The 27,548-nt window shown below is 37.1% G+C and overlaps 1 protein-coding gene and 1 long non-coding RNA gene across 5 annotated transcripts in view; one reads left to right on the top strand and one right to left on the bottom strand.

The window, feature by feature from the left end:
• Nnt (nicotinamide nucleotide transhydrogenase) overlaps positions 1-27,548 on the bottom strand; it is a 107,902-nt gene that overhangs the window by 20,406 nt on the left and 59,948 nt on the right. For all 4 annotated transcript variants that reach the window (XM_048368472.1, XM_048368474.1, XM_048368473.1 and 1 more), the window contains exons 8-17: positions 27,055-27,188; positions 26,407-26,598; positions 25,223-25,376; positions 22,374-22,535; positions 21,240-21,350; positions 20,203-20,348; positions 18,292-18,487; positions 15,307-15,540; positions 13,720-13,880; positions 12,265-12,444 (exon numbers count right to left, since the gene is read on the bottom strand). In XM_048368472.1, the coding sequence (XP_048224429.1) occupies positions 12,265-12,444; positions 13,720-13,880; positions 15,307-15,540; positions 18,292-18,487; positions 20,203-20,348; positions 21,240-21,350; positions 22,374-22,535; positions 25,223-25,376; positions 26,407-26,598; positions 27,055-27,188 (1,670 nt within the window). The remainder of the gene's footprint in view (positions 1-12,264; positions 12,445-13,719; positions 13,881-15,306; positions 15,541-18,291; positions 18,488-20,202; positions 20,349-21,239; positions 21,351-22,373; positions 22,536-25,222; positions 25,377-26,406; positions 26,599-27,054; positions 27,189-27,548) is intronic.
• LOC125367782 lies at positions 49-15,224 on the top strand. The gene is made up of 3 exons (XR_007214153.1): positions 49-188; positions 3,338-3,341; positions 15,214-15,224. It is a non-coding gene; the product is annotated as an uncharacterized LOC125367782 (long non-coding RNA).

Below are 27,548 nucleotides of genomic sequence, written 5' to 3'. Positions count from 1 at the left end.
CAAAAAGAAGCCAGGGACAGTGCTCCGTCCCTGAATCCAAACCCCAGGACTGGCAGCAATAAAGAAAAAAAAAAAGTAAATGACAGAGACATTTGGAAACTACATGCACTTTTTATATCAAGCCATTTGCAAACCAATACTCTTTATTGAACCGAACTTCAAGAAAAGGAAACATGGTTTGTTTGGGAGTTGGGGGCAGGGGGTTATTATTGGTGTTGTTTGTTTTGCTTTGGTTTTTCCTTTTCCTTCTTAGGGGGCCAGTGGAGGGAGGGGCAAAACAGGAAGGGAGGGATGAGGGATGAACAAATGCAATCATGCTATTCAATATACACTATGTGAAAAATGACCTATGTAACTTGTGCACAGGAGAGGGAGGGAGGAAAGGGAAAAGGAAGAGGGTGACATTGCCCAAAAAACAAAATGTACTCATTACCTGACTTAAGAAATAGTAGCCCCCCACCCCTGTACAGCACCTTAATAATAACAATACAATTATTTTAAATAAAACAAAAAAATAAGGAAAATTACCAGTAAAATTTTAAAATAAATGGAATAATCTAGATCTACTATTATTGCCTGAGTGCTGATGAGCAACTTCTCTCTATATATTTTGATGCATGTCACCAGACTGAAAGAGGACTAAAGAAGTGAGAAGAAGAAAAAACTTTACAGAGTGAATCCAGTTATCAGGTACAAGCTGCCAAGAGGCAAGAGAAGAAAGCAAAATATAAGGATAGGTTTCATTTAGAATTCTGCTGCCTTCTGTCTTCAAGGGGGGAAAAAAAGGAAAAATGGAGTATAGCACTCATCTTCCAAATCTATTTCAGCCTCAGGAAATATGACATGTAAGTTGTCATAGAAGATACATGCATTATTAGGATCTTAATATATTTTTCAGTTCCAAAGAGGTAGATGGATAATCAAGTCATTGGCACAGATATATTCAGCAAATAGATGAAAAACAAACAATTCAATGTAAATTACCAAGTGTAGAAATTAATAGGAAACCTGAATCTACCGTTTCTAACATAAAAATAAGAAAAAGGCATTTGTCATTTATCTTGAACCATTTACAATAATTCAAAAATGTACCAAACAAATGCCACAACTGAAATATATGACATTTAGGTGCTCTGGTTTTGAAAATAAGTAATTTGTAGATATCTTGGTGTTACGTGGTTAAAGAAACTAGATGTTTTGAGTAACCAAACATATTTCAAGAATTCAAAGAAGCAGAGCTATGGCTCAAATGGTAGAGTGCTAGCCTTGAGCACAACAGCTAGAGACACCACCACCCAGGCCCCGAGTTCAATCCCCAGTCCTAGTACAAAAGAAGGAAGGAATAAAAGGAGGGAGGGAATAAAGATGAAAGAGGAGAGAAGGAGAGAAGAAGAAGGGGGAAGGGAAGAAAGGAGGGAGGCGAGAAGCTGGAACCAACCCAGATGCCCCTCCATAGATGAATGGATCAGGAAAATGTGGTACATTTACACAATGGAATTTTATGCCTCTATCAGAAAGAATGACATTGTTCCATTTGTAAGGAAATGGAAGGACTTGGAAAAAGTTATACTAAGTGAAGTGAGCCAGACCCAAAGAAACATGGACTCTATGGCCTCCCTTATTGGGAATAATTAGTACAGGTTTAGGCAAGCCATAGGAGAGCATCACAAGGCCCAATAGCTATACCCTTAGGAACACATATGATGATGCTAAGTGAAATGAACTCCATGTTATGGAAACAAGTGATATATCACAGTTGTAACTACTTTCAACGTCCTATGTGTATGTGTAGTTTCTATTATTGATGATGTTCTTGTATCACCTTCCTATGGTTGTACCTACACTATCTCTGTAATCTTATCTGAGTATATTGGAAACCGTGTTTACTGGTATTGGAAGTAGGAAATTCAAAGGGAATACCAAATTTGAGAGACACAGGGTAAAAAAAAGAGAAATAACTACAAAAGCAATACTTGCAAAACTGTTTGGTGTAAGTGAACTGTACACCTGGGGGGGGAGGGAAAGGGGGGGAGGGAGGGGGGCATGAGGGACAAGGCAACAAACAGTACAAGAAATGTATCCAATGCCCAACGTATGATACTGTAACCTCTCTGTACATCAGTTTGATAATAAAAATTTGAGAAAAAAAATAAAATAAAAAGGACATGAAAAAAAAAAGAAAGGAGGGAGGGGGAGGAGGGGGAGGGGGAGGAGGGGGAGGGGGAGGAGGGGGAGGGGTAGAGGGGAGGGGGAGGGGGAGGAAGGGGGAGGGAGGGAGAAAGTTAGTAGGTAGGTATTTGCAATTAGATGAAAATCTAACCTTTAGCCAGCCACCAGTGGCTCACACCTATAATCCTAGCTCTTCGGGACACTGAGTTATGAGGATCACAGTTCAAAGTCAACCCAGGCAAGAAAGTCCATGAGATTTTTATCTCTAACACACTACCAAAAAAAAAAAAAAAAAGCCAGAAGTGGAGCTGTGGTTCAAGTGTTGGAATGTCAGCCTTGAGCAAAGGAAGCTCAGGAACAGTGCCCAGACCCTAAGCTTAAGCACCAAGACTAACAAAAGGGAAAGGGAAAGGGAAAGGGAAAGGGAAAGGGAAAGGGAAAGGGAAAAGGAAAGGGAGGGAAGGGAAGGAAAGGAAAAATTCTCCCAAAATTGTAAAGCCTATTTGAACAGTTACAATAAGTATATCCATTATACCACTTAAAAGTGACACAGGTGTCAATCTAATACTTTAAGAAAAAGAGACAGCACTTCATTATTTACAAAGCACTTGGAGTTCTTTGCTGACCAGCACTAAATCAGGGAAAATTAAAGTACTGACTACTAGTACAACAGCCAGTAGCCACTTTGTAGATACAGATGTAACTCTTAATGAAACAGAAGATAACAAAAAGCCACACCTAAATACACAATATAAAAGCTATACTTTAATTTTTTCTGAAGCTTTTAGGCTTTTGAGTCCATAATGCCAAACTGACATGAAGCTTTAAATTCTTGAATGAAAACTGAAATAACTCTACTTGAGACTTCATAAATTTCCACTTCTGAGTCACAAATCCTGAAATTAAGTTATCAAAAAATAAGTTCCACCAAATCTTTGCCTTAATGATTTGATTCAAAAACACTAGGTTAAAGTTGGATAATGAATGTACTCACTGCCTTACATATGAAACTGTAACCCCTGTACAATCACTTTGACAATAAAAAAAATGGAAAAAATTTAATGTCACTAGGGTTTGAACTGAGAACTTAGTAGGCAAGAGCTCTACCAGCTAAGTTACTTTCCCAGCCCCTTTTTGATTCAGTCATTGTTCAAACAGGGTCTCAAAGTTTTGTCCTAGAGAGCCTGGACCCTGATCCTGCAGTTATATCTCCCACAGAACTGGAATGACAGGTACATGCTACTACTAAACTAATCTTTCTTGGCTGAAAGTAGGTCTTACTTTTTCTTTCTTTCTTTCTTTCTTTCTTTTTTGTTTTTTGTCCAGGATGACCTTGAACCATTATCCTCCTGACCTCCTGATAGTTAGAATTACAGGCATGAAACACCACATTCAGTTAAACAACAACAAAAACTATTTTAGAAAATGAAATATTTCTATCACAGAAATCATCACAAAGTCCTTCTGAGGGCTAGGACACAGAAAGATATAACACAGAGAAACAGATGTATAAGAATCACCTTATTCTAGGGCTGGGGATATAGCCTAGTGGCAAGAGTGCCTGCCTCGGATACACGAGGCCCTAGGTTCGATTCCCCAGCACCACATATACAGAAAACGGCCAGAAGCGGCGCTGTGGCTCAAGTGGCGGAGTGCTAGCCTTGAGCGGGAAGAAGCCAGGGACAGTGCTCAGGCCCTGAGTCCAAGGCCCAGGACCGGCCAAAAAAAAAAAGAATCACCTTATTCTAATAATGCTTTAAATTAAAGCATTATTTACAAAAGGAAGCATTATTTATAAAACAGAGTGGAGGGGCTGGGGATATAGCCTAGTGGCAAGAGTGCCTGCCTCGGATACACGAGGCCCTAGGTTCGATTCCCCAGCACCACATATACAGAAAAAAAAAAAAAAAACGGCCAGAAGCGCGCTGTGGCTCAAGTGGCAGAGTGCTAGCCTTGAGCAAAAAGAAGCCAGGGACAGTGCTCAGGCCCTGAGTCCAAGGCCCAGGACTAGCCAAAAAAAAAAAAAAAAAAAAAAGAGTGGAGAGAATAAAACAATTGAGAGCCCATAGTAGTCTAACAATCAAAGTGTGCTTGTTGAACACATATCCACAATTATATCACTACTGTGTTAATTCCATGTGGTCTCGTAAAAGCTACTTTATTTTTCATCTCTAAACTTACATTGCAACACCATGTCCTCAATAAACATTTAGGGTTTACAGCTTTGTTTCTCTTTTCTTCTTCTTCTTTTGCTTACTTAAGTAATTCATAAAGCTATCCTGTGACCATCAACAGTTTGAACAGTTCCCAGGTTCCAAGACAAAAACTTTGCAATACTGGGCAAGGCAGGCCTTTTTAAGCTACTAAGCCCTATAATAAAACTTTTATTCAACATTAAAGAGATCCTTAACTCATATAATTCCAAATGCTTATAAGAAATAAGTCTGAAAACAAACTCAAGGACATAAAAAAGAAAAAAGTAGAAGCAATAACATATATACCATTGACCAGCCTCTTTCATGTTACTGCTTTGTAGATACAAATTAATCCATCACAAAGCCAAAATAAATTATTTTTGATTTAGTTTTTGACTCATTTCATTCTATCTTCATTTGAAAACAGACAGCAAAGTACAAAAACCACAAAATTTTTGTCTGTAAAATACTATCCTAGTTCTACAAAAGCTCTATTTCCCATGTAATCACAATTCTAACATCAGCACAAGGATTATAAGATCATAAAGAGGCTAATGTCTACTCAATACCTGAATAAAAAGCAAATCAGATGAGAGTGCTATTTAGACACTATCAAATTTTTCAGTTTTTATAGTATTGGATATTGTATAACCACAGCACTTGGACTGAGAGGATACCCAAAAGAACTCATTTCCACAACATTCCATTTCTTCCCACATAATTAAACCACTCTGCTCTAGTTGGTACTATAGTGAAAACTAACATGCCAGTATTACATTAATTCTATATTGTCCTCTACCATAACCTGTCCATGGGATACCCCAAAATATGAAATGAGCTAACAAAATAGCCATTTAATGTTCATTTAGAAAACATTATATTCATCTGAATGTACCAGGTAAAAGACAAGCTTCATGAACACAAAGATGAATACTTTAACATACCTTCTCATTAAATAATAATTTTTTTTTTTTTTTTGGCCAGTCCTGGGGCTTGGACCCAGGGCTTCAGCACTGTCCCTGGCTTCTTTTTGCTCAAGGCTAGCACTCTGCCCTGCCACTTGAGCCACAGCGCCACTTCTGGCCGCTTTCTGTATATGTGGTGCTGGGGAATTGAACCCAGGGCTTCATGTATACAAGGCAAGCACTCTTGCCATTAGGCCATATCCCCAGCCCAAATAATAATATTTCTTACCTTTGTGCTTTGTGGAATTAAATGAACTAATAATTTATAAGACATCCAGCATGGTTCTTGCAATATGGCACTAATGACCAAATTTCTAGTTCATTTTATTATTATTCTAAATAATCTAGAACCATGAAGCACAGGCCACAAAAAACAAGCTTCTTGTAATGAAGAAGCATAAGTTAAGAATCGGTGATGATTAAGGAAAAATATCAGAAATCGTGGACATCTGGAAGGGAAGAAAAATTGTATCTTGCTATTTTGTAATACACCTAGAAGTAGCGTGCACAGGAAAGGAGCACTCCACTCATCCCTATCAAATGTTATGATTGTTGAACTTTCTGTGGAGATTAATTCATCCATATTCAAAGGCAACAAAAAGATCTCACTCCCAGAACTCAGCACTGATGGCTCAAGCCTATAATCATAATTACTCAGGAGGCTTAGATCTGAGGATCAGAATTTGAAGCCAGCTGGGGTAGAAAAGTCTGAGAGATGCTTGTTTCCAAATAATCACCACCAAAACAAACAAACAAACAAAAAAGCAAGTCAGATACAGAGCTGTATAGAACATCAGCCTTGAACAAAAGAGCCAATGGAGAGCATGAGTTCCTGAGTTCAAGCCCCAGTGCTGGCACATACAAAAAAAAGTCATAGTCTCTTTGACCATGTACATAAACTCATAAAAATCTAACTTAAGGAACTAATCTAAGATGCACAAAGGGTACTACAACTGAAAACAAATAAAAGGAAGCCAGGCATAGTCACATTATACCTGTAATCCTAGCTATTCAGAGCCTGAGATCTGAGGATCATGGTTCAAAAAGCTTCTCATTAAATAATATTTGTAAGACATCAAGTGAGCAGAAAAGTCTCTTATCTCCAATTAACTACCAAAAAGAGCCAGAAGTAGAGCTGTGACCCAAGTGGTAGACTGCTAGCCTTGAGCAAACAAAATCTCAGGGCCAGCACCCAGATTGAGTCCAGTACTGGCACACAAAAAAAATTAAAAACAACTAAGAACATACATCTGCATAGACTTCAATGCATCTATGTGCTATATTAACATGTAGATGCTAAAATATACTAGAAAATTCAACAGAAAAACTAAAGTTAATGATAGACATTAAATAATACATTAAGTGGAATATAGATTGAATAGTACATTAAACAGAATATACTTAAACGTATGTACATAAAGAAAAAATTCATAGTGAGAATACCATATTAGCAGTTAAGAAGTAATGGGAGTTAAATTACTTATTTCTTTTCTGTTTCTTCCAAATTTCCTACATTAAACTTCTTTTACTTTTTTAGTTGAATATTTCTTAAATTAAGAATAACTGTCCTTGGGGCTGGGGATATGGCCTAGTGGCAAGAGTGCTTGCCTCCTATACATGAGGCCCTGGGTTCAATTCCCCAGTACCACATATACAGAAAATGGCCAGAAATGGTGCTGTGGCTCAAGTGGCAGAGTGCTAGCCTTGAGCAAAAAGAAGCCAGGGACAGTGCTCAGGCCCTGAGTCCAAGCCCCAGGACTGGCAAAAAAAGAATAACTGTCCTTGAATCCAAGGTAGTAGAAGCTTGCTATTATTGATATATTTTAATCAGATGCAACATGATTATCAGTCTCAGACCACTGCTATACAAAGATCTTATTAGCTATATACACAGGACAAGATTTTTTTAGAAAGAAAAGAAAACAAGTAATAAGCTGAAGGTAAATGGCATACTTGAGGCAGTAGAAGTAGAAAGAAAAGAACAATAGGACTATAGATATAGAACACAGATCCTGAAATGCAGAATAAGGAAAATGAATGATCAGATAATTTCAGAAGTACACACAAGAATATTTTCAATAAGTGTCCCCTAATTTTTATTCTGGTTACTGCTACAGAAATGTTATTGTAAAAGTTGCTGCAGTTACTAAACCAACAAGAATTTTAAACATTAAATCTAGATGGAAAAAGACAGAAATAAGGGTCAATAGAAATTAGGAGATATTGTTGATTAACCTAAAAACCTGAAGAAAGGAATTTAAGAAACAAGACCAATAAATATATGAAAAAGTAAATGTTCAATATCCCTAGCCATAGTGGAAATACAAATTAAAATGACACAGATTTCATCTCATCCCACTCATGAAGAATTATTATCAGGAAAATAAACAATACACACTAGCAAAGGTGGGGAATTAAAAAAATAATCCTTATACACTGTGGCATGGATGTTAAAACCAGTGCAGTCACTATCAAAAACACTAAAACTGGGACTGCTGCATGACCCTGCTATACCACTCTTGAGCAGATATCTGAAGGACATACAATAGTTACCTAACACACATGTTTATAGCAGCACTATTCATAGTACCCAAGCTATGAAGTCAGCCTAGGTGCCCAAAAACTGACCTTCCCCCCCCCCAAAAAAAGTGGCATATATACCCATTTATTCATTCATCAATAAAAAGAATGACACTATGTCTTTACAAAGATGGATAGAACTTAAGATCATCTTATTGAGCAAAATAGACTAAGCTAAGAAAGCCAAATGTTTGTGTCTCTGGGCCTGACTTCACTGAGGAGCATCTGGGTTCATTCCATACCTTGTCTGTAGTGAATAGTGTTGCTTGGTGAATAGTGTTGCAGTGAACATGGTTGTACTAGTGGCTTTACTGTGCCCTGCCTGATTTGTAACCTTTTGGATAAATGCCCAGGAATGGAATTGTTGAGTCATAGGTCAGTTTTATGCTTAGTTTTTTTGAGGAACCAACATACTGCTTTCCAGAGAGATTGAGCAAAGTTATATGTTTTCCGTAATATATAAAAGCTAGAATTAGCTTGTAAACTTGTAAGTATATACATTGGGTGGTATGCAAATGTACAAATGTACATGCAAATATACAAATGTATTAACTGAAATATAGTAGATTCATGAGATAACTCAAATAGTGTAACTCCTTAGAAAGGCAAAGTTCAACAAAATAAACATTAGGAAATGGTACTTGCAAAGGATAGGGTGGGGTCAAGGGGAAAGAAGTAAATAAATGAAAAGGAGAAGAGAGGGAGAATGCAGTCAATGTATATCCTACAAGAGTGAGTGAGAGTAGGTTGAGAGACATGCATGAGAATGTCGAAAGCTGAAAGCAATGACATTTATCAAGATGCATTATATTCATAACTGCTTTGATAATGGCAATTCCTTTGTACAACTACATAAAGATAATCAAAATTTTGAAAAAGACAAACATTACATATTTTCACTGGTATGCAAAATCTAGATCTAAGAAGAAAAGGTGGGGTATGAACGATTATAAAATGCAAGATTGTTTGTGGGGGAAATGGGGAAATACATATACATATTCTTTCGTGTGTGTGTGTGTGTGTGTGTGTGTGTGTGTATGCTGGCTGGTTCTGGGGTTTGGACTCAGGGCCTGGGTGTTATCCTTGTGCTTTATCAACTCCAGGGCAGGTTCTACTATTTGAGCCACAGCTCTGCTTCTGGCTTTTTGGGTGGTTAACTGGAGATAAGAGTCTCACAGACTTTCCTGCCCTGAGCTGGCTTTGAACTACAATCCTCTGATCCCAGTCTCCTAAGTAGCTGAGGTTACAGGCATGAGCCACTGGTGATCTAAGTATATTTTATATGCATACTACCCATTATCATCTATCCATAGATGACAGACACCCATAGATAGATAATAGACACGAGACAGCCTAATAAAACAATAATCTGGAGGAGAAAGGGGAGTTAGGAAAGAATAATACAGACAGGCTTAATTAGATCAAAGTATGTGTTACATGCAAATACCACAATTAAACCCCTTTGTTTCATAATTGTATGTTTACAAACTTGATTTTTAAAAAAAGCAGAAAGGCACCTTTCAAAAACTTGGTAGAAGTCTTGCCCTTTATTCTCAGTATGCCACTGACTTTGATAAAGTTCAAATCTCAATTTTAAAATCAGATTTCTGGAAAAGCACAAATAATGAAAATCTGCTGCCCTCTGCTGGTCATTTAATTTTCCAAGTCAAAGCAAGTTAAAGGGTTTTAGACATTAATATTTATTAGGAATGGAATATATTTTTTCTTCTTTAAAAACATTTATATAGCTGGGCACTGGTGGCTCATGCCTGTAATACTAGATATTCAGGAGGCAGAAATCTGAGGATCATGGTTCAACCCCAGCCTGGACAGGAGAGTCTTCTTATCTCCAATTAAATTACAGAAAAAGCTGGAAATGGCCTGTGGCCTGTGGTAGAATGCTAGCTAGCCTTGAGCAAAAGGAGCTCAGAGATAGTGCCCAGGCCTAGAGTTCAAGCCTGGGGAGCAGGGGGAAAAAAAAGTTAAACCTAAAACCTCACTAAACTTGGCAGCTTTCCAATAGGATATGAAGCTCCACCTTTCCAGATTCTCAAGGCAACCTGGAAAACTTACTACATAAACCTTCACCTTGTTTCAAATTTAAATCCTTTGTTTTACAAGGTGGACAAATAAATAAAAATGTTTTTGATAGGAAAAGATAAACTCAATATTAAATGACAATGAGGTATTTATATTAAGAGAGAAAAATGTTGAATTGTAAACTACAGGATTTTACTTCTTCATTGCTCGAAAACAACTAAGGTGGACTGAACAGGACCTCTTTTTCATCCCAAATATTTATCAGTGTAAAGACACATACTTATTTCACTTAATTTTATACCTATACTTCAATAGTCATCCAAAGATATTATGCAGAGAATATCTACAAATTAACATTTTTGTAGTTACATCTTTGAATTAGTTGAAGGAAAACTTCTTTCCATTCAAAAGAAAATTTAAATTTACCAAAAAGAGCAGTTAGGAAGTATTTATGGTACTGTTTCCTGTCCTGTTCCTTTCTATTTATATAAAGCTCACCATAAAAATTCAAGATAGGCATTCTCATAGATGATCAGTGAGAGCATAAATGAGAAAGGAGCTCTCTAAGCTATGGCAATAAGTATACAAAATCCTTGCCAAAAAAAAAAACTGGAAGACTACTCTAAACTAATAAGGTTCCAAGTGTTTTTAGAAGTTACATGAGAGGAAGGAAAGAGAAACAATTATTTAGTACAATCTGGGAGTTGGTGGTTCTAGCCTGTAATCCTATTTATGTAAGAGGCTGAGACTTTGCAGAAGAGACTCCAAATGTTCAACAAAAATTTGGACCGAAGGTGTGTTTCAAATAGAAGCAAGAAAGCTGAGTAACTGCAAGATCCTAAGAGTCCAACCACTTGTACTGACATGGACTAGGAAGAATGATGAAGGAAATGACATTGACCAAGATGCATTGTACGTGTAACCTAATTTTTGGAATTGAAACCCCTCTGTACAACTACTTACTATAAATAAATAAATACTAAAAAAAGAAGAAAATCCTTGCAATCTACCTAAAGACAAAAGTCAGAAACATCAAAGATACATGTAATGTGAAAGAAAAATAACAAATTATATAGCACTGGAAACTTTTAAATTAATTTTGTATATCAGTCTGCTTGATTAGTATAAAGCTTCAAAAAATGACACATTTTATTAATCTTTAAGAAGTCAAGAACTTTTATGCAAAGTAATTAAAAATGGAATGAAAGCTACATATACTGGTGCTTGCTTATAATTCCAGCAGTAGGGAGGCAGAGGAAAGAGGAACACTAATGTCAGGCCAGACTGCTGTACATAAAGATACTCTATCTCAAAAAGAAAAAAAATGAAAATATGTTATAAAATAAAACACAAAAATATACAGATATGTAATACATTCAAAAAATTGAAAAAATTTTATGTATTTTATTCTCCAGGCATTAGAAAGCATTAAAGGATTTTTATTTTTACTCGTTTTGTCTAATTCTCCACAGTTGAATAGAAAAAACAGCTAATACAAATAGAAATTACAAAATAGAAAAACAGTAAAAATATACACAGAAAAACAAGAGTATGTAAACATATATTACACTTCCAACAAGACATACATTACTTCTTTATTTATTATTATTACCTTTAAGTAATTGTAGAAAAAATTTCAATTCAACATGTCAGTTTGTGAATGCAATGCGTCTTTCTCAGTGTCATCCCTTTCGTCATTCTCCCTATCTCCCCCAAACATTAATCCTCTTAATTTTCCTAGTCCCATTTTTACATATATATATTAAATATTATGATTACATTCTCCCACTCTTCCTCTCTTCATTCATCTACCCCCAATCCCCTGACCTCAGCCCACAGGAAAGAATTCCCATGGTGTCACTCCTTTCAGTAACAAACTTAAAGACTTATTCATTTTATATTCCTTATTAGATGTCATACTTAAATTATAAAAAAAAATTGAGAGGGCTGGGAATATGGCCTAGTGGCAAGAGTGCTTGACTCGTATACATGAAGCCCTGCGTTCGATTCCTCAGCACCACATATATAGAAAAGAGCCAGAAGTGGCACTGTGGTTCAAGTGGCAGAGTGCTAGCCTTGAGCAAAAAGAAGCCAAGGACAGTGCTCAGGCCCTGAGTCCAAGGCCCAGGACTGGAAAAAAAAAATTATAAGGGACAGGAAGAAAAAGATATGTATTCACATAAAAAATTCTGATATTTTTGTGGAAAATAATTAAAAACAATCAATGAAGCAGACTTACTCTTCCTGAAAAGAAATGACTGGCACTTCCATGTTTCTGGAGATGCCTTTCCTTGCCTTTCACACATGTCTCTTACCACACACATGATGTATGACAGGATGGCACCGGAGGAGCCGATGAGGGCACCCACAATAGTCAGCAGGTTGTTGTTGAGCAGGAAGCCCTCCGCACACAGGGCCCAGCCTGAGTAGCTGTTCAGCACGGTGATCACAACAGGCATGTCAGCACCCCCGATGGCAGCTGTCAAGGTCACACCCTACCATGAAAAGCAAAGCAGAACACAGAGCTAACATCAGAAAAGTTAAACCCCTGACATTTAATGTCTTGCCTCCTAATCGCCCCAGTTTCCTGATGAGCAGTTCCAAACAAGTTCTATTTCAGCTATTAGCCACATCTCCCATCTCATAGATAATACATTAAAGCAAAAAAAGGAAAGTCGAATCTATCATGGAAGGCTTAACTTCCAAGCTGAGTGTAGGAGGTCTTTTCACTGCAGTTTATTTTATGTACTTGTTTGATTTGCTGTCACTTCTCCCGATGAAGTTGAGAACAACTAATGGGCAAGAACTATATTTTACATAAACCCCAAAGCAGTATTTTGTAGGATTTGTCACACAATAGGCACCCACTCAATAAAGTTGAAACCCTTGATGTTTTTAAACTCCTATTTGCCAACACATTGATCCAGTGAAGACTCCAAGCAATAAAGCTGTCATATGACTTTTAAATGATCAATTCAGTTGAGAGAAAGTTATTTTCTTTATATATCTTATCATATATTTCTTCTCATACATAAAAGGTAAACATTGAATACATATATATTCATGAACATGTTTATATGTACATATGCCTACATACACACAAATACATAGAAGGTGATTTTAACTTTTGGACTATGAGAGGAAAAAGTGAGAAACAGAAAGATGAAAAGGGTGAATAATTTCAAAATATGGTGCAAGTTTGAAAAGGACATAAGGAACTTCAGTGAAAGTTACTGATCAAAAGTGGATTGGGAAGGTATGGGAAGAGAGAACAATAGAGAGGGTTATTCTGAGCAAAACATAATACATGTGCATGTCTGAAATAGCATAGTGAAACCCCTTGGTAAAATTAATACATGCTTTAAAAAGGGGAGGAGGGATAAATGGGAGGAAAGAAAACAGGCTCTAATGGGGAGTACCAGTAGGCAAGGGGAGAGCTAAGGAAGTGGGTGAGTAAAGATGAATATGGTTGAATAATACTTGAATGTATGAAAATAGTACAATAAAAGCTGTTGAAACTATTTTAAGAAGAAGTGGGATGGGGAAGAGTAACAAAGGAGATGTGGTCAATTATTATACATTCTTTACTTGTGTAAAAATATCACAGTAAAACTCCTAGTACAACTGGTATATTCTAATAAAATAAATACAAACATTTTTAAAGACTAGTTCAAAAACCAGAAAAAAATATATGGCTATATGGTAATCTACAAAATATTCTCAATGCCTTGATAAGTACAGTATGTACTTTTCTATCTACAGCTTCTTACCATGATAGCAGAGAGAGCCGACACTGAACCCAGACAGGTAATGCCAGTGGTAAAGCTAGGGTCGACCATGAATGGGATCATCCCACCCACACTAGCAGCCAGCAAGCCTGCATTGAGTAAGTGCCTTCCAGGTAGGAGGAGAGGAGCAGACTTCAGGATACCTAGACCAAAACACGTGGTATTCAAAATCTAGAATGTGTCATACGAAATCCTCTCACACACAAAATGAAGAGTGGGTCATTTAATCCTGAACTACTCCAACTTAACATTAGAATAATAACATGGTAATTAAGCCCTCACTCTATGTCACTGTATATCACTATACATAAAATAAGAGATAGATATATCTAGGTATATATAAAATTATATTTAAATCAGTATATAGGACAAACATTAATAGAAACAGGAAAAGTATGGTTTGACTTAACTGTTCTTTTCCTAACTTTGACCACATAATTTCTTTATTCTGTCACGGAATCCTAAAAAGTGATTTTCCCCCCAACACGGAAGTTGTTAAGTGTGGTTTTATTTAGTTAAAACTTCAATACAGAGTCCCAGTACATTAACATTTCTGATTTTATCCACTGAGCCCAAGGGAGAAGAACCCTTGTTTGTTAGTTATTTCTAAAGAAAAGGCCTAAGACAGAAATGTCATGAGCTTGAAGTTCTGTTAGAACTGTTAATTTTCATGGAAGTTTCCCCACTTAATGATTTTATTACTCAGAGGCAAGACCAGATTTTTAAGTTTCTCTAGGGATTCATTTGTTTGTGAAAACACTGAAGGCAGCCTCTCTGGCTTTTCCTCCCTTTCCATATTTCTAAGTTACTACAGCAGTAGCTAAAGTTGCTGTGGTAGAACTATAAAATATATATTTGCTTTCAAAGTGAGTATGGTTTACCAATCACATAAATTACTCAGTAAGGTTCTCTCTATTCTAGAAAATATACAAAGTTCATTTCTGTGAAGTCTGCATAGACATTTGTAAGCAAAGATAATGAAGACCTTTTTCTGTGGAATTTGTGTGGATTTAAACTCAGGGCCTTACACTTACCAGACAGGCACCCTTCCACCTAATCCATGCCCCCAGGCCTTTTTGCTCCATTTTTAATAGGGTCTCACATTTATGCCAAAGCCAGCCTGAAATACAGCCTTCCTATTTATGCTTCCCATATAGCTAGGGTGACAAGCATAAACTACTACACCCAACAAAAACATTCTGCTCAATCTCTGCCTCTTGAGTACCTAGAATAACAAGTGTGAGCTACTGCACCTGGATATGCTTATGTTATTTTGTTTACATGTCTTACCTAAGGTCACCTGATCTCTATACAAATTTCTGTGCACAGATTCCTCTACTAGCTATCTGAAGAAGAAACAGCCACAAAGCTTTGATGTTCCTAACAATCAATTTTTTAAAAATAAGTAGCATCTTTATAAGTTGAGGGAGTCTTTTAGATATCCTAAAGGTTATGCAATTGTTCTTCACTTAATAGTGTTGGTTGGGAAGCTATTTCTGAAATTGAAATAGACCCATGAATACTCCCAAACAATAGACATTTATCTCTACATCATACTGACTCACTTACCTTGCAATTTTCCATAGGCAACAAGAGACCCACTAAAGGTGACTCCACCAATGTAAGTGCCAAGGTAAGCTATGGTCTTGGTGAGATTGGCTGTTGCATCCACAGAAAAATGTGGATACTCTATGATGTACTCAGATATGCAAGTAAGTACAGCTGCCAAACCCACTAAACTATGGAAAGCAGCCACTAACTGAGGCAAATCAGAAATCTGGATGCGTTTGGCAATTGACAATCCTGTTGGGAAATAAAGGTCAAACAGAAATTAAAATTTGATAGACTTTTAAGATGCAACCAAAACAAATCACACAAGGTTTCCATCAATAAATATCACCTAGTTCCTAGCATGGGCTAAATATTTGGGACAAGGGTTATATAGAAGATAAAGACACTGGAGATAGATATAGACATATTCTCTTTCAAAGTAGTCTGTTTTCTCAATCCTGAAGGCCCAATTCCAAATAACACAAACATACAGCATCAATACATACGTCTTCCTCTCATGAACTCCAAACATTGTCCTAAGCACAAGCTTCCTTGCATTACTTAAAGCTTCAGTTAGATCTCCTTACATTCTCCCCACTGAATGTATACTCCAGACCTTCTCCAAAGCTAGTACTTGTTCCTGCACACATAAGTAACAACTACAATATGGGGGGTGAGAGGGTGGCAAAGGTTTTCAGGTGGGTAGAGGGAAACCAAGTCCAAAAGCAAAGAAATGCAAAACTCAGTACTGAATGCCTAATTAGGAGGCTTTGAAGTTTCAAAGCTATAGGAAACATATAAGAAAGATAAATAGAAGGAATAGACATCAGAATATTTGCTCAGATCATGTCTAAAGAATTTCCCACTATCCACCCACAATATAACCATTGTTCTTTAAGTGCCTTTCTAGGGATTGTCAAGAAAGCACTCAAAGCTAAACTGTAAAAAAAATACATAAATAAAGCCTAAAGCTGACATATATAGTGCTAGTAGGTATTTAACACTGTTAAATATGTTCGTGGGCAAAACTGTGTACATGTAAACATATGAGATATGAGTTTGATATGAAGCTGCATCCACACAACTTTCAAATTACAAAATATGTTGTTCTTTATCCCAAATTCTGTTTAGATTGTTGACTTACACAGAATGCTTCTACTGACTACTGATAACTTCTTTTACCTGCAGCCAAGCTAGTGTTTGCAATTCATGAATGAGTGCACTTCCCACATAAATATTGGTTCAGATTTTTGCACTATATTAACAAGTATGGTAACAGGTAAGCAAACCACTGCGTGTTGTAGCATGTGTGTGTGACTGCACTCATTAACCACATGAGTGACTTCTTTGCTGAATGTGATGACAATTCTAAAATACAGGAACATTCCTGATGTTTTTGAAGACAAAGTGTTATGCTGTTCACACCCGCTGTATTTTTGATTGTTCAAAGTAATAGAGCAAAAGAATAGAATGGCATTTTGCACAGCACAACTAGCAGACAGAATATACAATTAGCCTTGATTCATAGCATTTATTAAAATTTCCACTTAATTGCTAATTAGTCTTTACAGATTTGTAAATGTAGGGCCTGGCACGTGTTTTCTATAAAAACACTAACCAGTTTTACATTTGTACAAATATGAATATAAAACCAAGAAAATGATAGAAATGTCTTATGCTAAGTTATGCCATAATAGAATGAATTCATTATCACAGGAGGCAGGAACTTTCAACTATGAAGTATAGTCATGTTATAGTAATCCATACAGTATAATAACAGATAAAACTTATTTGAACATAATAGACTATTTGAATGTTGAAAGGGATGATGTTGATCAAGATATATTGTATTCATAAATGCTTTGTTAAATAGCAATTCCTTGGTACAACTACTTCAAGATAATAAAGTTTCACAAAAAAAGTAAAGAACATGAACACTATTTGCTCAATTTTTTGTACTAGTCACAATATAATGGCTATAGTCACAAAACAGTTTAAGCTTCAGTTGCATTATTCACATTTTTCCATCATTTTCTTAGGCCTTAAAAGAGATTAAATAATACATTTTGCAGCATGAGCTTATTTGTATAGTGCATAACTGCTTCTATCAAAGATAATTACAGTCTGCCAGTGTGACACCTTAGAATGCAGAACTGGGAGGAAATGTACAGTATCACACTTTACATGGCACATTCCTTCTACACAGGGACACAGATATAAATAACCTCCAGAGCTCAGATAATAAAGTCTAGTGAATTAATTAGAAAGTTATGTCTTTAGTATTACTACCTTTGTTTCTAATATAATGTATTTAATAAGCTACATAATTTTTTAACAATGTCTGTTTTAAAACATCTCACAAAATTCCTTTTAAAAAACTAGTAATAGCTTCAGCTCACCTCTTAAAATTACAACAGTAGTTTTTCTGCTCAATTGTGTTTTCCAACTTCTTAACGGGTTATGAAGCAGAATCTCATGCTATTACTTGTAATTAACAAGGGGGGGGGGAAAGAGCTGCTCTATGTCATAGAGGTAAGTATTCCTATCTCCAATTCTATTATGAGCTAACTGGACACACTAGGTAAAGGGAAATAAGAACTGAATACAAGGTGTCTGTCACCTGTTTTCAATTCTGTTGAAAGACTTTGGAAAACAGTATTTGAATGAAAATGATTAACAGGATGATAGGTATAGAAGTTACTTCCATGCAGAAAATTTCATCCTTTCAACTGAGCTTCAACTCAAAAATTGAATTGCAAATTGTAAAAAGTCTTACTCCTCGAAAAGTACATCTCCTAACTATCTACAATATAGCATAGCTTTGTGATAAGCATGCCATCCAGGTTTGGTTAAGTAAATTCCCTGGTGTTTGCACAAGGATGAAATTGCATAAGGATGGAACTGCCTAAGAATGCATTCTTCAGAGTGTATCCACATTTTTAAGCAATACATGACTATACTCAAATCTCTGAACCTTCGAGTACATAAAAGACAAGTGCTTACCAATGGTACTACCTAAAGCCATTGCTCCAGACATCTGAGCTAATAATTCTGGGCCTGGTTTTAGGCCTCCAAGAGTAGCTGCCAGTCCTCCTGCAACACCAATCATGCCCAAGGCATTTCCAAGACGAGCAGTTCCCTGGGAGGAAAGACCGGCCAAGGCACCAACACAGCACAGGCCTGAACCAAGGTACATGAGCTTTTGAGGAAGGAGAGACAAAGATTATTAATGCCTTCAGTCTATTCACTTGGAGAGGTCCTCTTTTATAGAATATGATTCTCTAAAGACAAGTTAAGTTGAAATAATAAGAGGACAGACCTAAGTTCTTCTTCTAATATTTCAATATATTTTCTTATCCATTAGGAATATTAACATATTAAATACTTTAAATTATACTTGAAAATATACTGTTAGTGTAAATTAGTGTCTTCTGGATTTGAAATGATGCACAATTACATATTTTAAAGTACCTAAATTTAGTGAGGTTACTGTGGAACCTAAAAATACTAAACCTGACCAAACACCACAAAAAATCTAACTCATCCCTGACATCATCAGTGCCACCGTAGAATCTCCTTATTCAGTATCTTAGTGTTGTGATAGTTACATAAGGAAAGAATCATTAGTTTTTCAGAAAATCATTTTTTACAAAAATCAAAGCTTTCAGAGATTATACAACTTCTCCAAGGTAAATGATCAACAAATGGGATAGGAACTCAGATTTAGGTTTTTCTAACTGCCTGTTTCAATTCTTGTTTTGTTTTGTTTTTGTTGCCAGTCCTGGGGTGTGGCCTCAGGGCCTAGCACTGTCCCTGGCTTCTTTTTGCTCAAGGCTAGCACTCTGCTACTTGAGTCACAGTGCCACTTCTGGCCTTTTCTTTATATGTGGTGCTGAGATCGAACCCAGGGCTTCATGTATACAAGGCGAGCACTCTACCACTAGGCCATATTCCCAGCCCCACTTTTTGTTTTGTTTTGTTTTGTTTTTGTTGCCAGTCCTGGGGCGTGGCCTCAGAGCTGTATCAATTCTTCTCAGTAAAAGATTTTATCATTCAAATAATGGAAAATACAGAGTTCAAATGAAAGTTGAAGCTCTATTATATTTTGGCAGAAAACTTCTAAAGATCATCTAGACTGTGTCTAAGAGTACACAACTTTTCTTTTTTTCAGTGAATTGGCATAACATTTGGTCATAAGAGATGATGTTCTGGATTAGTAGAGGAAGAAAAAGAACAGAGAAAGGACTCATAATACTTCATTTTAAAGGTTTCAAATTAATTACTGAAGGGCTGGGATGTGGCTCAGTGGCAAAGCACTTGCCTAGCAAGTGCAACGTCCTGGGTTCGATCCCCAGTACCAAAAAAGAAAAGAAAGAAAAAATACAGGCTAAAAAAAAAAAAAACAATCGGGGCTGGGAATATGGCCTAGTGGCAAGAGTGCTTGCCTCCTACACATGAGGCCCTCGGTTCGATTCCCCAGCACCACATATATGGAAAACGGCCAGAAGGGGCGCTGTGGCTCAGGTGGCAGAGTGCTAGCCTTGAGGGGGAAGAAGCCAGGGATGGTGCTCAGGCCCTGAGTCCAAGGCCCAGGACTGGCCAAAAAAAAACCAATTGAATTAATTACTGATTATTTCATTGCATACTTTCAAGTACATAAGAAAGGCACTGATTCCTTCTCAACGCTTCTCAACACTTGGGAGCAAACAGGTACGCCCATGTGAGTAGGCAAGTCTGACTATGGAGTGCAGAGTGCTGATTCTTGGGGAATGGAAATGCTTCATTTGAACAAAGTATTTCCAGGGTCATTAGTTTATTTGCCTGAGAAAGCCATGTTTCTTGAGTATTTTGGATTTGTGTCGTAATAATGTTAAATCTAATAGAGAAGAAGTAGACTTTCAAAAGAACTCTTACTTCTTCAATGTTGTAACCACTGTAGAAAGCAGCAAGATATCCACCCACAAAGGTGCCAGCAGGAAGCAGATACAAGTAATTGTATTCTGGGGGATCCGTGGGACGCTTGAACATATCCAGCATTCTCTTAGTCACTAGAAAGCCACCTTATCAAAACAAAGGAAATGCAAATGCAAGCAGGTACCTCATTATGCATTGTGAGTTTTCTTTCTTCTTTAGAATGCTACACTACAACTTGTTCAATTTTAATCATATCTTTTTCACCTATGAACATATTCTCTGGGTAACATTTTAGAAGCTCAAAGATAAAAGGAATTCTAATATTCAAGCCAACCCCACTACAGTAGAAGAAGAAGGGTTTTGGAAAAACCCTACTTGTATCTGGGAAGAAAACTTGCTATCAGAATGCAAAACCCAATATTTCTGCATGACTAAAAGTAAATAGCCATTCATAAAGCTTGAAAATGCAAAAGACTAAAGGTCAATACTTTTTCTAATAGGTTACTCCATTTTTCAAACTCTGTAATAAATGATAAAGGGGAAAAATACCACATTAACAGGCACCAGGTTTCTTGGACACTTGATAGAATTTTTAGTTACAAAATAGCATCAAGTGAGTCTCATATATGAATGGTGTGCTAGGCTGTTTTCATGAATAAGCACTGGCTGTGATAAGGCAAAAGACCAAAATTTTATCTAAAATTGTATTTATTTATAGATGTCATGGTGATAGTGCTAAGTCAACATAATGCAAAAGCATGCAGCTGAGAGCTTTCCAGTTAGCTTGTAACAAAACATCATCATGCATGCTTAGAGGTAAGGATGGGAATTGTTCTTTTATCAATAGAAGTTTCTAATAATTACAAATGGGCAGAAACATTTAATTTTCCTTCATGAAGAACATTTATGGTCTGAGTAAAGTGGGTTTTCTTAAGGTATTATTCTTAAAATCAGGATGGTCTGCTTTACACTGATTTATATTATTTGTTATATCTCTGTCACAAATATCACTCTGGTTTCTTTCATCATTGAGGTACCTGCAATGTTGATTGAGGATATAAATGTAGCAAGAGCTGCAAGACCCTGAGAAGTTGTAGAAGGAAGCATCTGTCCTCCCATGAGCGCCAACCCACCAACTGCCGTCAAACCTAGACAGAAAACATCAACATGGTGAATGACTGTAGTGACACCTTGAATGACCAGTGCAAAGACCTCTCATGCATAGACTCAGGCAGGAGAAAGTTTTCACATCAAAAACCCGAGACAGCTTTCAGGCAACTTCATCAAAATGATATAAACAACTTCCCTGATGAAGCCTGTTGACAACACACCTTAATACCTTTCTGATGTGAAGTACTACCGCATACAAACAGCTAACCCAACTTTCCTTCCTCCTGCAGAGGAATCTGCCCTTTCACTTCACATGGCAATAATGCTTGTGATGAAAAGTGGCTGCAGGCGGGCACTTTGCAACTGGAATGGAAGGAACCAACTCTGGAACAATAAATACCTGATCAGGAGGTCATAGTTTTGAGCTTCCTGAGTTCAGTGCCTCTTGAAAATCGATCTGATCCCTGCAGAAATCAGGAACTATGACCAAAATAAGTTTCTAAGCGATAACCAACTATACCGATGCCTGTCTACTATGAGTCTCATTGTTTCACATCTAATCCAACCCTGAGGGCCAAGAATAGCTTCTAAGCAACCGTGTGCACAGCTACATGGACTGCTGTGCAAATTTGCACCAAAGAGATACCTGACTGGCAACTATTTCCTGAACCCTAAGCATCACGGTGAACCAATGTCATGTGTAGCTTATTGCAGATATGTATCCTTGCTAAGCTGAATGTTTAGTTGACTCAAGGAAAATATCCTAAAGGATGCTGCAACTGAGTCTGTGAAATAATGGTTTTCAAATTTCATCAATGTCTTTATAAGAAATCATAGTTGAAAAAAATATCAGTGGATCCACATTGTTCAAAATGGGAGCAGTCCAAAAGACTGAACCACGCCATAGCCACTTGCTTCACATGCCCACTAGCCTTTGGGAGCCCCTAGGTTATCCATAACAACTTTAGAAAGAACTGACTTTAATAGTCCTTGATGAAAGCACTCCTTGAGGCCAGAGGCCTATCAAAGTCTAAGAGGCAGTAAACAAACGAAAAACAAACCTGAGATTGCATTAGTGACCGACATCAGAGGTGAGTGAAGAGCAGGGGTCACTCCCCAAACAGTATGGTACCCCACAATGCCAGCCAGGCCAAAAGTGGTCACCATCTGAGAAAAGGCTAAATTGGGGGCCGCAATGCCCAAACCTAGTATCCCAGTGAGACCTACAGAAAGAGAAAAAAATAGATATAGATATAGATATAGATACATATGGTGATTTCCAATAAATCTCAGTAAGATTAAAAGCATACACACACAAACATGTGGAACAGTCAAGGTCATTATTAGATTCCCCTGCAAGCAATGAGCAAATTCCTTTAGACTTTTGACAACAGAGCAAGACACTGGTCAAAACTCAACTTTCTGATCATTTCTTCCCAGATAAACTGTAAAGACTTAGTGAGATTTATGAGTCACCTTAATAACAATTTGCACAATTTCCCCTGCATAGCTTTGTCTTCTTCCCTGTTTTAACTTCCATTGACAATGCCACATATGTTTATACTAGCATTTATATTCCATAATTATAGACAAATAGAGCAGCTACAAAGCACTTCGTACTTGTGCAAGACATAACCTTTATAAGACAGGACTTTTATGAGGCCAATTTTATGTCACTCTCAGATTTGGCTGAGGAAGAGGAGCTTTAAAAAGAGTAGGAAGGATTTCATTTACGCCAGCACCTCCCCAAAACATATGGCTTCCACCCACCCAAGACAGAAGTTTTGCAATTGCTCCCGAGTCTAGGCTGGACTGCTGGCCAAACAGTCAGCTCCAGCCTCAACACCAAGTCAGCAAACAAGATTTTACAAAGAAAAGAAAAAAATACAAATTAAATTAAGAATGTGCAGAATACAAATAGTGCTGAACATACATCTTTAATTATCGTCTTCCTTAATCACAAACATTTGGACGGTGTTCTGCAACAAGAGAAAGGGTTACCTCGTGGTCAGTAAAAACAAAAGGAGTTGAGTTATGGCAGAGCTGGAATTCAATTTTCCTGAGTAGGAACCTACTTTCCTTGGTAGGCAAAGCTAGAACACCTACACACTGACATCAAGTTTTACTTTAAATCATTCAGTAAGACTGAAGTTTTCCAGACAGGCACCAGTGGTTCATGCCTATAATCCTCGTTACTCAGGAGGCTAAGATCTGAGGATCACAGTTCAAAGCCAGCCCAAACAGAAGAGTCTAAAAGACCTTTATCTCCAGTTAACCACCAAAATGCCTAAAGTGGAGCCGTGAATCAAGTAACACATGCAGTATCTCCAAGGTTCTACTGTATGGTCTGTTAACTATCAAGAGGAAGAGTCAAATAAAGCATGTTACCATCCAGTTAAAAAAATCAGAGAAGTTGGATAGGGTTGTGGTTAAGCATGTGTGTCAAGTCACATTGTTTGGTTCAAATCCTCATTTAGCGGCTTGCTAGTGTATGACCTCAGATAAGTTATTTAGCTTCCCTGTGCTTTGGTGTCCTCTTCCACAAAATTATTAGCTCTCCTTGCCTTCATCTGAAGCATATATCCCATTCCTTTAATTCTTACAAGGAATAACTTCAGCAGAATGCTGTATACTCACTAGATGCTATCCATTAATCTAATCCCATCTATTAAGAAGCATGAACTTCTATCCTCCACAGTCCTTCGTGTGGGGTGTCAAAGGTGCAAATCATATTACACATGTGAAAGTTTGCTTAGCAATCATTTAACAATCTGTTTAAAAGCCATATATCTTGATTCCACCAATAGAAATCATTGTATCTGCCCTGGCATTTTTTCTTATGAATCTCAAAGAAAAATGGAAATTCACAAGTCTAACTTGGAAACTACTCCACAACACACGAATCTAGCTTCCTCTGTTTTTTGTTTTTTGGGTTTTTTTTTTCCTAAACCAATGAGTGCAAGTAGGGACATTGTCCCATGTATTCACAACATTCACAACCAGAAGCCTTTGGGGTCATTTTGCTGAGACTTGCTTTTTATTCAAGAAGTGTTACACATTCGGCTTCCTAACATCTGGGCTCACAAGGGAATCTGGAGGATGCTGAGGCTACAAGAATTCTGTGTGCCTGCGCTGGGCCTTTCAGTTCTTTATAGTTCACTTTCTTGTTTTGTTTTTATTTTTTCTTTTGGCATGAAGCACATCTAAACATTTTTAATTTGCTCTAGGAGAGTGAAACCAATTTAAAATCAAATACACAGACATCAATTTCTAATTAGGCAGTGCCATACTGAAAAGTTCTCACTATTTTACCATGGTTCTTTAGTGTTTTCATGAAGGGGCATTTAAAAATCAAGAACTGAGGACAAATTGTAAAGAAACAGGTCAAAACTAAAGTCTTCATTTTTTTTCTTTAGTAACTTAAAATGTTAGTTGCATGTTCTAGAGCTGTACCTTACTCTGTAGAAATTATTCTTCAAATGCCTTGTCTCCACCCCAGTAGTACAGATAATTAAAACTGGTATTTACAGAACACAAAGCCCTTAGATACACACTTATGTGCATATAACACCACTACAAATGGACCTTCATCACAAATAAATATATTTAATATAGGTAAGAATATTAATGGTAATAGGTACAACATCTATGAAAGGAAACCTTTTAACAAACTATGTGTTCATTCGCATGCCTTTCCTCTAGCACTTGCCCAGTGGCTATGATGAGGCTAGGATGGTCAATGCACTCTCCAACCTCTCAGAGGTAGAATAAGTAATGTGCGGAGACAGGGCCATCAGGCCCGATACAGATAGAAGAAAAAGAATAGAACACCACATTTTTGCTAGCTTTGACAATTTGTAACTTACAAAATTCAAACAATCCAGATGAAGTCTGTTAGGTAGATGCTCACCTGCTGTACACACAGAAGCCATCCTCATTGTCTTCATGAAAGGAGTGACTGCAGCTACTTTTTCCATTTCCAGCTCAGCCACAGTCTTTGGCTTTACTGGGGCTTCTTGAGGAATCTTTTTTGGTGTGGGAGCGGGGAAAATTATATTGCCATCCTGACAGAGATTAGAAAATAAAATTTTTCTTGTAAGGTCCAATTGTCAGCTGGGCACCGTAGCTCATACCTATAATCCCAGCTACCCAGGAAGCTGACATCCAGAAGATAGAGGCTGGAAGCCAGCCTGGGCAGAAATGTCCTTAAGGCTCTATGTTCAATTAACCAGCAAAGAATGCCAGACTGGAGCTGTGGCTCAGGTGGTACAGCACTACTGGTAAACAAGAGCTCAAGGCCCTGAATTCAAGCTTCTCCCCACCCATTACTCACAGCACATAAAAAGTTGAATTATCATCTCAAAACCACAAAGGACAGTGCATGCTGAAAAATATTGTTCTTTCAAATATAATTTTATATACCTAACTTAATATAATTTTATACTATACATATGTTTTTGCAATATAGTCTGTGTATGCCTGGGACACAAAATAATATAAATCAAACCCTTAAAATAAGCAGACAAGTGGGGAGAACACTTAATTTTTATTTTATTCATCCTGTTTGTTTCTGAGTTTCAAAAGTGCTGTGTTGTAGAAATAATAAAATGAGAGAGAGATAAATGAACAAAAGAGGAAAAAGTTAATTTGTTAATCAATTAATGTATCCAGTAGTAAGATTATGGAAACTCCCTTCAGTTTGATCATGAAACAATTAAAATAAAAACTCCAGAGGGTTAGGGGAAGGAAAGGTGGGAGAGAAATTAGGGAGAGAGTAACAAGTATAACAAGAAATGTACTCACTACCTTATGTATGTAATTGTAACCCCTCTGCACATCACCTTGACAAGAAAATTAAATTTAAAAATAAATAAAACTCCAACATATGAAAAGAAGCACTGTGTTTTCAGTGAGTTGTATATACTTAAGTCTGAAATATTGTGTCTTTTAGTCACTCTACATTCTTAATTATTACTGGTATAACCACAACATGTCAGTGCTTTGTTAGAATATATCACTTTACTAAAACAGAATTCCTTAATGAACAGAAATCCTAAACAAATTATAAAGGCACAGGAAGAAAATCATCTTTACCTTCATCACTACAGTTCCTCTAATGACATGATCCATAGTACCAAAGTCAAAGTCATCTTTCACTTCAAAGTAAAAATTATCTTTGTCAGGACTGATGGCCTTGAGGAGTTTGGTGATGTTGTTGGAATACAGAGTGCTGGCCTGGGTGGCCATTCGGCTGGGAAGGTCTGTGTAGCCTATGTGAGTTACTCCCTAAATGAAATAAAACAAAAAACATGGAGTCACAGTGGTCTATTGTCCTACACTCTACCCTTCACAACCTCACATTCTTCCTAGGGCATTCCTTCTAGGACAGTTCACATCCACAGTTGGTGCTCAGCTGAGAAGTCATATCTTTATAGAGACACACATAGGCACACTTGCATGCACGCACACACATGCACTCAAACATAAATATGTTATTTCAAAAGAATCTCTAAACATGCCTGATTTTAATGTTTGAAGTTTCAGGCCTCAATATCTCCAAACATTTAAAGAATGTCACCCTCTCACAGGGAGCTGAGGCTAGAGCTCAGTGGTAGAGCTCTCTGCCTAGCAAACATGAAGCCCTGCATTCAACACCCAATACTTGAAAAAGAAAATACAACCCTCAACAAATCACTACAAATTTAAGAATTGATTCATAAGTAGAAGAATTTTTTGCTATACCTTATGAATATAAAGTTCTCCTGGCTTAGTGGTTTCAAAGTTTCCACCAGCCTCAGCTGCTAGATCCACCACAACTGAACCTTCCTTCATTGACTCGATCATTTCCTTACTAAATAAAACAGGAGCTTTTTTCCCTAATAAAATGAAAGAAAACAGTACAAATTACTTTAGCAGTTAATAAAGCCTTACGTTCTTCTAAATGTTACCATTTTCTCCAGGCACTGAAGAATTTAATTTGCAAAAAGTTGGCTCTTTCTATCCCATCATATTCCTAAAGACTAAAAGACAGCTGAGACTGGGCATCCCCTGTAGGAAAAGCTACAAGTATGGGTGCAGAGCCCAACGTAGCAGAGAGCCACCAGTGAGTCTCACCACCCACTTGCTTGGGAATCTCAGCCCTGTTCTTCCCAGCTGGCTTCTTCCAGGTACCATTCATTGAGAGATGGTGCTTTTAAATGCATTACAGTCATTACAGAAACTATGCTTAACCAAAG

Source organism: Perognathus longimembris, chromosome 19 (genome assembly GCF_023159225.1).
Source record: "Perognathus longimembris pacificus isolate PPM17 chromosome 19, ASM2315922v1, whole genome shotgun sequence".
NCBI lineage: Eukaryota > Metazoa > Chordata > Mammalia > Rodentia > Heteromyidae > Perognathus > Perognathus longimembris.
This window is presented reverse-complemented; position numbering and strand designations above follow the sequence as displayed.